Here is a 15,708-nt window from a genome sequence, read left to right on the forward strand (position 1 = left end):
GGTGGGTGTAAACATTTTCTTGTTGGGTTTACTGCAATAACAGTGAAAGCTCTTGTAATATTAATGTGTGCATAATGGGGATAACTTTCTATTTATGTATTAAGGTTCCTACAGCACTGCTCATATTCATTACCTCAGACTGTGTCATGTGCAGGAAAGTAATCAGTCTGTTTGGAGACTGGACACAGTCCTGAATGGATCACCTGGCTGCAATTCTCAGATAAGTAAATAAAAAAATACTCAGGTCTCCTACTTGAGTAAAAGCAGACACACCACAGTAAGGTTTTTTCACACAGTCACAAAAAAATCCTGCATTCCCATTTTCATCTGCATAAAAGTGAAAAGGAAATTTTAAGTTGATGGTAGAGTCAGGTAAAAATAAATAAATAAAAACAGGCCCTTAGGGAAAGCTCTACTGAGTTTAGAGTATTCAAATCAAATCCACCAACATATATATCACAACTGATATTAAAGAGACTGGGGTTTTAAAGGTCATGTGTGACCATGAAAAAAAAATTTAATGTGCACTGCAAATGGTAAGAGAGGCAGATATACCCATACTCCATGCAGTACATTAGCTTTAAAGGGCAGCCACTCTGCAGTTCCCTCCAACATTTCACTCATCCTGGTCTCCACTAACAAACATGTCCTGTGAGCAAAACTGCAACACAGACATGTCCTTCAGACTGATTGTAGTGTAGATCACAAGGAGGGGGAGTTCAGAGTGAAAACAGCAGTAGTAACGCTCTCTGTTGGGAGGAGTACCTCTTTAGGAATAGGGCTACTTCACTCTTTCAGTGTTTGTCCTTCCTTTAGTTTGACCACAATTATACTGATGGGAGGTTCCAAACAATATTACTAATTTCCCAGTGCTGTCATCTTTTAGGCCTCAAGAGTACAGGGCACATGATAGGCCAGTATTGAGTAGAAATTGGAGGAGCCTATGTCAAGACTGGTAAATGATTAAGTCACTGATAGGCTGGTGGTAGTAAATGAGAGAATCTCTTCCTCATCACTCTCCAAGGTGAGCTACCCATGAGTATGCACGAGACCTGTTATCAGCAGCAGCTGAGTCAGCAGTTGTGCTTAGTTAGCTCATTAGCTTATCTTGGTCGCTAACAAGACAATAAGCTCACACAGTTTATTCAAAAGGCATATTTGTACCATTGACTCTTGCTCCACATAAGGTTAGTAGCTCAGCTGCCTATTGTTTATGACGAGTTATAAACAAAGATTCTGATATTTTCCATGACGTTCACAGTCTTATAATATGTTTTCTGTACCATGAATGAGATTAACACAGTGCTTTCAGTCAACACTGCGAGGAGGTCCACTAGTAAAAACTGCTGATTCAGTTAATGACAATGGTGATTCAGTTCACGTTGAAAATCTGTTGATAGGTTTGTTTGTACAGGTACTGAACACCTCTAATAACCAATAATATTATTGAAGTCTCTGTTCTGTCTCTTTCAATTATCACAGCACAGCTGTTATATTTACAGCTTGAAAAAGCCTCTTTCACACCAACTAAACATGTAGGGCAACAGTTAGACCTAACAACAAACACGGTTTATTGTACTAAGCCTGTTCCTGTGAATACTGTGGATACAACAGTGCAGAAATGAAATGATATGGTTGTGAAATTTTGCTGTTTTAAATGCTGGTGTGACCAGGCCTTTACTGTGGTGATGCAAGACATTTTTCTGTTTTTGATGTTGGTGCGTATCATCAGCTCAATTTGTGATAATGAAAAAGTGAGTGATAGGCCAGTTGTGGGAGAAGGGGTAAAACTGTGCTGCAATAAATTACATTCTGGCTCCTTACACTAATGTGATCTATATCTGGTCGTGTTATCTGGATAATGACATCAGATCTGCAGGCGTTTACACAGAGCTGCTAGTTATTGAATTCTGATATCTTTCAGGCAAAACAGTAACAATTTACTGCATATATCAAATATGTGGTCAATCTATGAAAAATCTGGAAATTTGTTTTCAGAGATCAGGTGGGCTGGAGCCTATCCCAGCTGACATTGGGTAAGAGCTGGAGTACACCCTGGACAGATCAACATTCACTCTCACATATACAGCTACAGGCAATTTAGAGTCACCAGTTAACCTGCATGTGTTTGGACTGTGGGAGAGAACCCACACAGGCACAGGGAGAACGTGCAAACTCTGCTGGCCCACTGGTTTACAATAGAAGAGTAAAAGAGGCAGGTCGCTGTGATGCTGCAGCTTTTATTTGTTGACTTTTCTCCTTTCATTGCTTTTGGTGAACATTCCTGAGCTCATCATGCTTCTTTTTCATTTTTGTTGATAAACATTTTTTTTGCACCTGGTTACAGTGCTGCTCACTTCAACACATCCTTTAAGCTAATATCAGTCAACGTCTACTGCTCTTTAAAATGTTTTATTTACAACAGAAAACAACACCACAGCTTTGGAGTTGTTGTAAAATACCTCTAATGGAGCATTTCATTTCTGCCACCAGCATACTGGAGCAGTGTGTGCTGACTGATCTGCCTGTTGTTCAGGTCCATCTCTCCCACTCACTTTCACAGCTGATAGGAAATAAACACAGATAAGAGATAAGAGCAGTGTTGGTGTTTTGAATAGCAGTAGCAGGGTAATTAGCTTGAATTGGTAGGTGGATACAAAGTATTGTAATTGTAAAATGCTGTTTTAGTATTTAAGTCACATACATAAAACCTCTGGTCAGATTTGATGAATATATTTAAATGATTTGCTTTGACTGGACTTTCATCAGCCTGCGATGCTCCAACATGCATGAGCACATGGACTTCACTTCACATTCAGTGTTTAATTGTTTGGCTCGTTTTTACAGTACCTCAGGTTGTGTTATGAATATTAATTAATTATAGTTATTTAGCCAATGATGTTAATTTAAAGGAATTTAAGGAATAATGGAATTTATTGAAATTATTAATTGAAAGTCTGATCGCTGAAACAGAGGAAGACAGGACACATCTATTCACACCTTGAGACATGAGTCTAACGACTCACATAACGATAGGGTGGGTTAACGATTCTCAGGACCACCTCCCTAGGTTAAATACCTGGGACTCCCCAACCAGTGTTCAGAACTGAGGAAGCCTTTTGAGAGGTGAAATGTCTTCAAGAACCTAAAAGAAGTCCAGTTTCCTGCAACTTCAGCACTTAAGACACGTCTATTGTTTCCATGGGAATGAGTCATATGGAAGAGGACATGGTTTCATCTGGCACAACAATACATCATGACAACACAGCCAAACAACAGGAAGCGCAACAAGACAATGGAGTACAGTTTAAAGATGAATTAAACAGTCGACATAGACATAAACATAGGCTGTATGCACATCAATGTAGGTGACATAGACATGCCTGTTTTGGTAGAAACCACATCACTGTGACAACTTGGTCACATGGCAACACTCAGTTCTCGTGGTGAGACGAAATCCATCTCTGACACTGTCACAGTCTCTGGACTGTCAGGGATATGTAGAGCAGTCAACCACAAGCATAATGCCATTAACACCTACAGTATGAACGCTTTGACTTGTTTTACAATATAGCTTCATCTGAAAGCACTAGCTAGCCAGTTTTAAAAAACAGACCTTTGTTACAGCATACATTTTGACACATCAGTATTTTTTATTTATAATATAAAATACAGACTTTTTGAATTTTAAATGCACAGTATGTAATTTACATACATTTTACATACATTTATGACATTGTGAAGCAGCATGGCATCATGGGAGTTGTTGTCTTCACTGAAAATCTATCTCACATGACTCAGTCAGAAATCATGTTCACAAATGGGGAAAAGTTTTATTCATGTTACATATATTCACATTTTGTAATTTAATTCTAAAACAAGTAATGTTTGTTAACTCTCTAGCCTGATATCAGTATCATCATCATAATAATATACAGCATGCTATGATAATTATTATTTCAATAAAGTTAGCTCACCTGTTCTACTAGATTACCTGTCTTCTTGTCCCATACTTTTCTTGTTTTGTTTGTTTTACTTTTACGTTTGCACTAAGGTGTTTCCCCATAAAGGGAATATAACGCCACTGACACCATATTACATTGTTTAAAGCTAGGGATTTCTCTAGGTTTGAAAAAAGTTGGAAACATTTGGGGTAATGAGTACACAGCTCAACAAAATATATAACATAGGTCTAGTTTTCTCAGATATTTTGATTCAAAAAAGTTACATATTATACCTTTGAAGTGGATAAATTAGTATTTTAATCAGCATTCACCTTATTGTGTTATTTTGTCATTGCAGCTTGTTTGGATAATATTTGTCTCTAAATAAAACACTATCAACTATGCAGTAAGTTAGATACACTGTTAAAACATTTAAAGACTTTAGTGTAGAGGATTAACATTAGTGCACTTACAGCATCACACATAGGATTTAATTTTATCTTGATCTGCTGTACTCACACACAAAGTGATAGGGGCCTCTCCTTCACCTGAGCTCATTGTCACTGCAGCAATTATCCCACAGAGTTTGGCCCCGAGGTCAAAGATTTGCTGTCACCACCTCAATAAAGGCCGAGCAGCACAGTGATGGATGCATGTTATCTCCATCATGATGATCTCTGCCTGCTGGTCATGACCTTGATGCATAGAAAACAAGGTCATACACATACATGCACGTAGTCAAACATACAGTGCCCTGTTAGACACTCACAGTCACAACAATGATACAGAAACATCCTTTTTCTCAGCTGCTATGGAGAAAGACACAGACAGCCATAAAACTACCAGTTATCTGCAAATTACATATGAGCATCATTCTTTTTTCCCCCTCCCCCATTCTGAGCACAAAAGGAACGCAGATTTCAATCAGTGTGACAGTGAGGGAAACTACACACACACACACACAGACAGTAACAGAAATACCATGCAGCCATCCGGTTTCATTCAGGCCTTTTGCTGATGCTCTTATCAGGAACAATTAAACGTTTAAAAGGGACGTCGCCACAAATTGCCATTTCATTAATTAGCACCGCAAGAAGCCTACATTACAAGTAATCTTTCAATAACAAAGTGGCTACAGGGGACATCATAATATAATGAGGACTGGAAATTAGTTTTCAGAGGCAGAGGAAAATTAAAAGATAATCTAATGGAGAGAATAATGGATGATTTTAGCCATGCTTGTGGCGTCTCACTAGACTTGGTTAATGTTGGTTGGTCCACCACTCTGGTCCAGACTGAAATATCTCAACAAGTAGTGGATGGACTATCATGAAATCTGGGGCACATATTCATTTTTCCTGCAGGGTGAGGTGTAATAGCTAGCTTATCCTGTTGGTGCATTATCAGGTCAAAACTTCAATTTGTTTTCCTCTACTTTTTGGTGTAAGATCAAATACCCACAAAACTTATAGCTTTCCCAACAGTGTCAGCTGTCACAAACATTTGATAAACGCTACACACAGGCCTAGAGTGGAAAATAGGAAAATTCCCGGAGGACCAGGCTGGTTGTGGCGCCACGAGGGGAGGTGTACAATTACAGTAAACAGATCATACAGGCTGCACTCACTAGGAATGGGCACTAGTACTCAGTATTTGAGTAGCAACAGTAATGTTCTCCAACAGACAAACAGTAGGCTTGGTCCAGGAGGTCCATGTCTGACTGGAAACACAAGCATTGGTTCCATAATCATGTTTGATCCTTGAGTTGTTCCCTCCACCATGAGACAGAGAAGATGTGATGTGTGACAGAAAAGATCTAATATGATGGACAATAAAGAGCAAAGAGGGAGCTGAAAAAGTCAGAGAGAAGGAAAGCTTCAGAAGTGAAATGAAAAGCTGAAAATATGAGATAGTAAGTCATAGATATGAGCTCAAATTTACACTTGTTATCTCAATATTATGACTTAATATCTCATTATAACTAGCTCATGATTATGACTATTGCATAACATGTAATGACTTAAAAATCAAGTGTAAGTTTTCATATGTTTTTTGTAGTAGAATAGTATGATAATAAATATACTAAGTTGATAATGGATGAAAATATTATTTTCAATAGGATAAAAAAATATGAAATAAAACTATATATTTTGCAATGAAAACTTAAAACTTAGAAAAGCTGATATTACAGCAAAATTGTGTTCTCATATTTGATCAAATAAATGATAGATGTGAATTTATACTTCACAGTGGAAAATAGATCTTTGATAAAATACACTATGAATAACAAAATGGTAGAAAATAGTGCACTATTTCAGACGTATATATTAGGAAGGCTAAAATGATATATCTCCAGTGAAAGGTTGGGCTGGTCGGAGTCATGAGACTCACAGGCTGAAAATGAGACCCACTCTGGCCCTGACTACACAATTAGCAAATGTTAGTATGCTAGTATGCCAGACATCTTAGCATACTAACATTAGCATTTAGCTCAAAGCAGCATTGTGCTTAAGACCAGCCTGTCAAAGCCTAGAGTTTGGCTGTAGAGTCTGACCTCTTGATGGCTGCATGCTGCTTGTATTTCCCAGTACTGCTGTGGTGCCTTTACAAACCTTTAAAGCCAGTTTACAGTGAGTTCAGCTGCAGGGTTCAAGACAGAGTTTGTGGGTTTGTGTGATTTAGTGAATTCTTTCCCCTGCATGTAGTGGATTTAGTCATTTGGCCAGCAGGTTGAGATATAATCCCATGGGCTAAACACAAGTAGAGTATCACAGTTTGAGGTTTTCCTTTGAGGACATTAGCGCCGCACAAAATGAAAAAAACCCTATTACATAACTGAAGTGCACCTCTTCTCTACTGTCTCTTACTGCAGGGTTCTGCCTCCAGAGCTGGAGAGTTTCCTGCTGCTTCCATGATCCAGCTCAGCCAACGATACGACAATAATTAAACATTTATTAGTGTTAGTGATAGTGTTAGTGCTATTAATGTTTCACTGTTTGTCATTATTATTCCTTTAGCTGTGGTGGTGATAGTAATGATAATAATAATGATTATTATTATTATTATTATTATTATTATTATTATTACTACTACTATTTACATTTTGACCTAGTCTGTGTATCTGCAGTGTTGTCTTTCTCTTACCCCACTCCCCCCACCCTCCCCTCTCTTTCTGTCTAAACCCAACCGGTCGAGGCAGATGGCCGCCCACCCTGAGTCTGGTTCTGCTCGAGGTTTCTGCCTCTTAAAAGGAAGTTTTTCCTTGCCACAGTCGCCTAGTGCTGCTCATGGTGGGATCTGTTGGGTTTCTCTCTGTAAATTTTATAAGATAAAGAGTTCGGTCTAGACCTGCTCTATATGTACAGTGCCTCAAGATAACTTCTGTTGTGAATTGGCGCTATATAAATAAAATTTGACTTGACTTGACTTGAAGTGTTGATAAGGAGCTGCTGTGTGTTTCTAAATGGTCTATTTCCGAATGAAGTCCTGAAGTCATTCTGTCTGTGTTCAGACAGTAAGTACAGTATGCAAGCCTCCTGCATTGCCCTGAAGTTAGCATGGCTGATAGGCTGCTTTTAAGCAGACCCATCCAGGCACAGATACGCCGCTCGTTTTCTGGATTTACTGTAAATCATTTCTCACTCATACTCTAACACACGTGTAAGCATGTGCATGCTCGCAGGCAGTGTGCCATAACTCCTTTAAGCTTGAAGTCAATAAACAGTGATATTCAGCATACCTCAGCCATAAATCTGTACTCAATGAAAGCTGCAGATTTGTATCACTCATATGATTCAGGCCATGTGGAGGTCAGTGGAAATATAGAATAGGGAAATGCAGAGAATTGTGTACTTCACATTTCATCAACTGGTAGATGCATAATATGTATTTCAAGGACAATGAATCCATCTGTTTATATTAAAAGTCTTTCTTAGTTCAGTTAGACATGGCATTGTCATTTCAAAATGATCACCAGGGCCATTAAAGCCACCATAAGAACTGGTGTTCTCTTATCTGTGCTGCCAATTTGCAGTCCACACAGATACGAATGGATAAATAAATAAATAACTCCTCAGTGGTGCAACACTGCCCCCTGGTAGTGTGGTGCAAATACAAATGAAGACTCAACAAGCAAGATATTATAGGTATATTATGGGTAAAGCAAACATAATAATGCAGTAATATCAATACATTCAAACATAAATATTTTTTCTATACACACTTAATAATTTAATGTTTGTCAGCCTTTCACATGACTTAATATGACTGTCAACTGCAAACCCATTCAAGTCCAATGTTTATGCATCACACAAATGAGAATAATACATAGTAAATATAATAAGGGGGATAGGGGTCACATGTACTAAAAACAACCATTACAAATGCAACATTAAGTTGTGCAAAAAGAGATGAGTGTCACAGTGAAGCAGCAGCTGCAGATAGTGGTGGTCAAAATCAGAATTTGTTAAAAAGCTCCATGATAGCGATGGTTGTACTCTGTCCAAAGATGAAGGCTCCAACTACAATGGTTATGACTCCCCAAACTGTTAAAATCACTCTGCAATGAACAAAAAAATCAGGGCATCAAGGACATCAAGAGAAAGATCAATACAGATGATTATCAGCAGCAATAAAAACAAAGAATATGAATATTCTGCATAAAACAGTAATAACAGCATACTTTCCTTTGTCCAAAAACACTCCTGTTATAAGACACCAGACCAAATGTACTCTGAATGCCCAGGGTGACCTTCAGTTTTTTTCTTGAAGGACAACTCATTTGGTTTTTCTACAAAATCTGTGATGCTTCTCAGTCTTGGAAGATTATGTGATCCAGACTTTGGTGATCCAGCTCTTTGTGGACTTGTATGATTGTTGTTACAGGATATGTTCTCATTGCCATGTTTGTGTGACCAGAAGCAGATTTTAATGTGGTTCTTTCTTTTCAATTTCTTGATATTCAAAACAATGTAATTTGGTACTAATTATCAGAAAACATTTCCTTGAAAGGAAATCTTCATTCAACCCAATTAATTCATTATTTGAAACTCACATACTGTGAACTGACTAAATGACTGTCTGGGTTGCAGTTGCAGTTCATTTGATATCAGTTGATTAGTGCACCTGTCGTCTCTATTTTCCTCATAATTAGTAACAAATCACATTGTTATTTTCATTGAGTGTCATAAAAAAATAACTGTATAATAACACTCACCTGATTCTTGGAGTCACACTTTCGGTTTGCATTGTGAACACTAAACAAAGACCTGCAATACACAAACACATACATCAAATTTCAAACCAATCAAACTTAATTTGTGTAGCACCTTCCATATGATTAAGTCCAATTTAGGACTGATATAGTTAGTCAATTAATGGATTTTTATTTTTAAAAAATCACTGCCTCCAGCTTCTTAATGTAAATGGTTTCCGGTATTCTTTGACTTTGACCTCAAACTAAATCTATTTGGTTTTGTCAGTTGGACAAAGCAAGACATTTGGGTTTGAGATTAATGAGATTTTTTTTTCTATTTGCTGACATGCTGTAGAGCAAATTCTTAATTGATCCATCAAGAAAATAACTGATAATAACTAATTCAGGACGAAAATCCTCATTAGTTGAAATCCAAGTGCAATTCAAATGCTCTACTGATGACTGACAAGATAATAATAAGATCATGTATAAATACGAGTCTGTGTCCATACAAATGTGAATATGTTGTAACAAACACAGACGCACACACATGTTAAAGTTAAGGATGTTTTCATACCAGGAAAGATAAAGATGAAGAAGGCACTGATTCCTCCGATGACACTGATGACCTCGCCCATGTCGGGGACAAACATGGCAATGGCAAGAGTGATGGTGATCCAGATCACAGTAAGAACGACTCTGCAGCGACTCTCAAACGAGTGAGTGACGATTCCCCGGCGACGCCTCTGAACTCGTAGCATCAGGTTAAGGATGACCGATCTGTTCCACACGCGACGGAGAGACAACATGTTAAAACACACATAAATTCACAGATTATACAAAACAGCTCAACTCAGGTGTCACTTACCTCCCAAGGAGAAGAATGATGGGATAGATGGTGATGATTGATATTCCAAAAAGTAGTCTGGCGATGATCATGACCACGTCATTTCCTGGATATGACATCAAGATATCTGAGGCGACCACTCGTCCAAACGTCATGAAGCCGTACACACCTTGAGATGGAGAGAGTGGCTATGATTTCAGCTTTCAGGTGATACTGAAGTGAAGTTTATATTTCAGAGGAGAACTCACCGGTTAGAGTGTAAATGAGCAAACAGAACAACATGGAGACAACAGAGATGACCACCCAGTGGGAGAGCCTCTGGTTCTCCATGCTGCTATAGATTGCTATACAGGCTTCATGGCACTGCAAACACATACAGACACAGATTAATGACAGTCTTCCTCTTTTTTTTTATTTCTATCACTTTCTTCCTTCTACTCAAGTTAACACTGAGTACAATGATCTCACTTTGTGAAAGTGAGACAGTGTAGCATCCAGTTGGCCCTCAGTCAAGCGTGAGAGGGTGAAGAAGTAGTGCTGCCCAGAAGGCCTATTCTAACCTCTTGTCTTGTAAACACAGCAATGGCTGAAACTTAATTGCTAATGCTAATGTTGGCTATGTAGCAATAGCAAAAACGTACATATAGCATCTTTAACCTAGCAAGTGTCAACCAGTCATAATCTGACAGGAACAGGGAAGTGAACAGAGAGCAGTCAGACAAAAGCACTACATAAAAGTTAAAACTTTTCCCATGTTCTCCACAGGCTGATTTAGTTGTCTGATATTGCCAGTTGATTTAAGATCCTGCATTTCTTTGCATTTTCTTATTTTAACAACATTAACTTAGAGGATCCTACCTGGAAGCCAAAGCAGATTGTTGGCACGACACTGAACATTGATGCCCATGAACTTACACTGAAAAAGACAGAACACACACAGACAGTTACCGATGCACAATGTTAAAAAACACACATGTATCCATTAAGAACCAGTGTGACTGACCCTTGGCTGTGCTCCGGAGTTATTATGACTGTGTGGCTCTCCATCAGGTAATATTTAACAATCACTGCCACACACAGGTATGTAGCTGCCAGTGTCCCCAACACACTGACAAGAGGAGGAAACAGTTAAGTCACAGAAAATATTTACAGTCATCTGGATGTCATTCTGACTACAGGTAAGTTTTGTGTACCTAGTGTATTTCTGGATACCAATCTCTTTTGGGATGGACAGGGGTAAGATGATGACGAGGCACATGATGAAGAGAGCAAATCGTTGGTCAGTGTACCAGTGATAGGGCATTTCTCCCTCACTCGACCCAGTCACTGTCTCATACAAAGAAATACACACTGGAGACACAAAAGCAAAACTGAGATTATTTATCTGCTGCAACAGGAAGGCATCAGTACACAGGAAACAACACAGAAGAATACTCACTAAATCTTACAAGGCCATCTACAAGATTTACCCACATATTGCATCCAGCTGAACAGTGTGTTTTTTTAATAGTGAGACAAATGTTGGTGGATGAACATATTAAATAATGAAAACAGAACATTCCTGTGAAAGTGTTGGAGATATCTCTCTAAATGCTTCATCTGCACTGTGCATAATTTTTGATCAAATGTTTTTTGGGTGTGTTTGAAAATCCAGTCAAATGCTCTGTTTAAAACTGGAACAGAGCAAAAACATTAGAGGGATTTGAAGGGTTTTGGATGGACAAAATGACATTGGAGAAATGAAAAAGGGTTGCATTACTGCTCACAGTCACATGTTTACCCTAATGCTAACAAAAATGAAAATTAAAGTGCGGCTGATTTGTGGTCTGAAAGAGATTAATTTTTTTGATATGTGAAATGGCTGCTAAATTGATCACAAATTCAGTTGAGTACATCGATAACATGAAAACATTCAAACACTGCAGAAACAAATGCTGAGTGCAAATAGAGCAGTGTACGATGCTGATTAACAGATGGTATGAGGATGAGGAGCCTGGTGCACTATCATGTGTATCTCAAACAGGAACAACGCTAAGACCCAGTCAAGCACATAGTTGAACTTTTTAATATATGTTTCTGTTTGTGCTGATGTTAGGTGCTGTGTTCTGCTAACATAACGTTCATAAATCAGTTTTTATATATTTACGTTAGTGAATTATTAGCAGATTATTCTAAAAAATTATGATAGTTTTTTCATTATTCTTCCCTGCTGTGGTAGAATACAACAACCCATTAATGTAGGTTTTAACTGCAACAACAAATACGGTTTGTAGGAAATGTGTTCGAACGGTGAGACAAAATGTCATTGTTACAGATTTGAAACAGGAATGTTTATGCACAGAGAGAAAGATAAGTAAAAGAAGCATGTAAACCATAATATTAAACATATTAGCAGAGGCTATATCATTAAAACAACATAATTCATGTTCTAGTTCTTACATTTCTCCAGCTGGTCCTGCACCACCACCAGGAAGGCAACACATATCATGAAGAGGTTGAAGCAGAAACAGATCTCGCAGAGTTGACCCACGGCTCGTCCACACACCTCTCTCACCACGTCCTGATAAGTCTTCTGTCTGCTGACAGACGATGCATAGCCCAGGATGACCAGACCACTGATGAGGAATACCAGGGATACCTGGAGAGGAGAGGAGCTCAACTATAGTCTTCATTCACTGACCAGAGTGATACTGGCACACAGATTATTAGACACTGAGATCTGGAGAACAGACATGTGAAAGGCCCCCTCTCCAGAAAGGAGGATGACCCCCCATCTTCCTGCACCTCATGCCCAAAAACTGGTTTTGGTCATTGGTCACATTTTGGTCCATAAGTATTATACACAACATTATAGGAAACTATACAAAAACTATCAAAGGAAAGCTGTGATGCAAGTAATATTTTCCTACAGCAGTTATTATTATGCTGTCAAACTAATTCAAATTGTTTTACTCATTTGAATGTAGGCTTACTATAGTATAAGTTTACACTGTGCTGCTGTATTTCTGTATCCAATAGAAAAGGACTTGAACTGGGATCGAGAGTAAAAAAACATGATTGCTCTGACTTTCCAAAATGGACCATCACTTCAAACTGAGACTGCTGTTAATGGAGCACGTGGACCCCGTGGGCCCCGGGGCCCATTCTTGGAAGGCCCATGTGGTAATCCATCAATGAGACACACACGTTTGGGGCAGTCACTAGATGCATTGCAACTAAAGTTCAGGTCCTCATCTAAACTAGAAGGTTCATTAGAGCTCACCTGTGAAAAACATGAGCCTCTTTCACACTGAGGAGAGACAGAGGTCTGCTGAGTCAGTCTATAATGTGCATCCGCAAAACTAACCACACAGAGCCCTCTGAATATACAGATATTAGATAAGTTACACCTCAGTAAAAGTAGCAATTTCAAGTTCCTCACTATTCCATGAAAATATTAAGACTGTGCTGGTGCAGGGGCTTAACAGCACGCTAACACTTTGTCTAAATGATGTTCTAACAACAGGAGAACTCCAGCAGGTGTGTGATCCTGAACTCACCATCTCCACGCTGATAGCAGTATTCACTCCCCCCGCCTTCTGGAAAGCCCAGGGGAAGTTGAGCAGTCCGGCTCCCAGCGCAGACTTCAGCATGATGAACACGGCGCCAAACGAGCCGAGCCTCGGAGGATCCGCATGAGACGCAGACCGGGCCAGCAGGCTGATGCTCTCCCGGGCCAGTTCCTCCATGATCCTTCACTAGCTCCGAGACTTACAACTACAAACTTTAACAGCGACTTCTCTTGAAATATTTTGTGTCCAACTAACTTCTCTCAAGTAGTCCAGGTGTTCAATTCATGCTGCTGCTTCTCAAACAAAACCTGCGGAGTGGTGGACCATGCAAATATATAGACCTGCACCCACGACTCACATGCTCTAATTGGACTTTTTGACTATTAAACATTTCACTCTGAGGTGAAATATTTGACACTAAAGTGAGTATGTTTGCTTGTGTCCACTCTCTGTCTCTCCCTTTATGTCTGTCCCTCTGATATACAGCTCTGGAGAAGTCTGCTAAGGGTGTCCAGGGAAAAACTATGCAACTGGACATTCTATATATATATATATATATATATATATAGAATGTTTCCTGTCTGTACCTTGAGTCCAGCTAAGTCAGTAAATGAGATATGACATTTAACCTGTTTAGTTGTATTTATTTCAGGTGCGTTGTCAGTGATTTAGACCTATACAGCTCAGTATCTTGGGGCACGTGCCCCAATATAAATGAGCTGTGCCCCAGTATAAATGCCATGATTCATTCTCAACAACAATAAATATTTATCATTTTATTAATTCAGATAATTACGGCATACTGCCAGGAAAAGAAAAATGTATTTCTACTCAAATGTGCAGCAAGAGTGTTGACTCCAAATAGAAGCTATAGCCCACCTGTTTGAGGTCTGGTAACGTGACACAACAACAGCAGTGTTTCTCCTCCCATTGTCTTGGCAGAGCGGCCCGCGAATGCGTCAGCGCACAAGTGCAAGCGTTACAAGCCTGTAAAATTACAAACCCAAACGCTGGAAACGTCCACAATAAACTCAGACCACAATATCAGCGTTTTTTTACGCGCACTATCTGCCAATGGTGGCTTTGCTGTCAGGGAAGCTAGGTGGTGGTGGGGGTCCTGTGCCCCAGCAGAGCTTTATGAGTAGTAACGCCCCTGGTGCCTGTGCATCTGGAAGCTGTGGCATGAAAATATTTAGATGCTGACATATCATCAGTGAATATAATATCACAGATGTGGCCCAGCAGGAGAATAACTGGAGAGACAAAAGGTAAGGTAAGATTTATCTGGAATAATGTAATGTGCATTACAATGAATTGTATTTGTATCTGCACTGTTTTCAACTCTCCGGCAGCTAAATAGCCTTCTGATCAAAAATAACGTTATTTAAGGTGATTATATTTACAGTAGTGGCAGTGACCAGGCAGACTGAATGTTTTTAAAGAATCATGTATGAAGAGTTGGTGTGCCGTGCAGCTTATAGGATTGTAGCATTTGTTTATTTTCTGGTAACATGAAGTCCTTGTCCTATGTATTGGATAGTACAATCTACTACACATAATCCCAGCCATGTTTTATGCTACACACCATCTGTTACAGAGCGGAGGGCTCTGGTCAAAATCCTATGAATGTTGCTTCCATCTCACTGTCTTTCAGAGGGGATGCTGTATCTCTGCTTTTTTTTTTTTTTTTTTTTTTTTAAACCTTAGCTGTAAATAAAAAAATAAAAAAACATTTCAGCAGCTTGATGCAGAATGTGAGGGTTCAATGTTGCAGATTTTCTCAAGTGAAATGCAGGACAAAGAGAGATTAGAGAGAGCCAAGGTGTTCTGGGACAGTTCAAAGAATTAGTAGCTGATCCTCCAGGCATGTACTGTTTTCAGAGATATCTCAGGATTTCACTTTAAAAACAAAAAAAGAAGGAAAGAAAAAGGCCCTATCAATTTTTAATGAAGTTACTGGTGTAAAACTGCAGAGATAAAACAAGGTGGTGATCATCATGACATTACAAAATTATGTTGGAGTGATGGTTGATGTTTGAATTCAGTTCAGTGACCTGACACTGGGTCAGGAATTTACTTAAATTCATTGCCTTTGATTAGTGTGTTATCTTTACAAGAAGACATCTAATGCAAAAGGGAGGAACACACCATCTTTTTTTAACTCGACCTGAC

General features: G+C 39.0%; 1 protein-coding gene across 1 annotated transcript; it reads right to left on the minus strand.

Moving 5' to 3' along the window:
• Positions 1–8,247: 8,247 nt before the first annotated feature.
• slc38a8b (solute carrier family 38 member 8b) lies at positions 8,248–13,713 on the minus strand. Its single transcript, XM_018667865.1, has 10 exons — positions 13,525–13,713; positions 12,425–12,623; positions 11,179–11,335; positions 10,989–11,093; positions 10,844–10,901; positions 10,234–10,348; positions 10,007–10,154; positions 9,716–9,918; positions 9,160–9,211; positions 8,248–8,502 (listed from the first exon to the last, which is right to left on the minus strand). The coding sequence occupies exons 1-10, from the start codon at positions 13,711–13,713 to the stop codon at positions 8,400–8,402; spliced, it is 1,329 nt and encodes a 442-aa protein (XP_018523381.1). The 3' UTR covers positions 8,248–8,399.
• Positions 13,714–15,708: the final 1,995 nt, after the last annotated feature.

This window comes from Lates calcarifer, linkage group LG2 (genome assembly GCF_001640805.2).
Source record: "Lates calcarifer isolate ASB-BC8 linkage group LG2, TLL_Latcal_v3, whole genome shotgun sequence".
In the NCBI taxonomy this organism is placed as follows: Eukaryota; Metazoa; Chordata; class Actinopteri; family Centropomidae; genus Lates; species Lates calcarifer.

Bases quoted from the DNA above. Each gene is read 5' to 3' on its own strand.
- slc38a8b (XM_018667865.1), bottom strand. From the start codon at position 13,713: ATGGAGGAACTGGCCCGGGAGAGCATCAGCCTGCTGGCCCGGTCTGCG. The intron at 11,336-12,424 runs GTAAGAACTAGA...TTGTGTCTCCAG, and splicing joins GCAGGACCAGCTGGAGAAAT to TGTGTATTTCTTTGTATGAG. The intron at 9,212-9,715 runs GTATGAAAACAT...TGTGTATTGCAG, and splicing joins CTTCATCTTTATCTTTCCTG to GTCTTTGTTTAGTGTTCACA.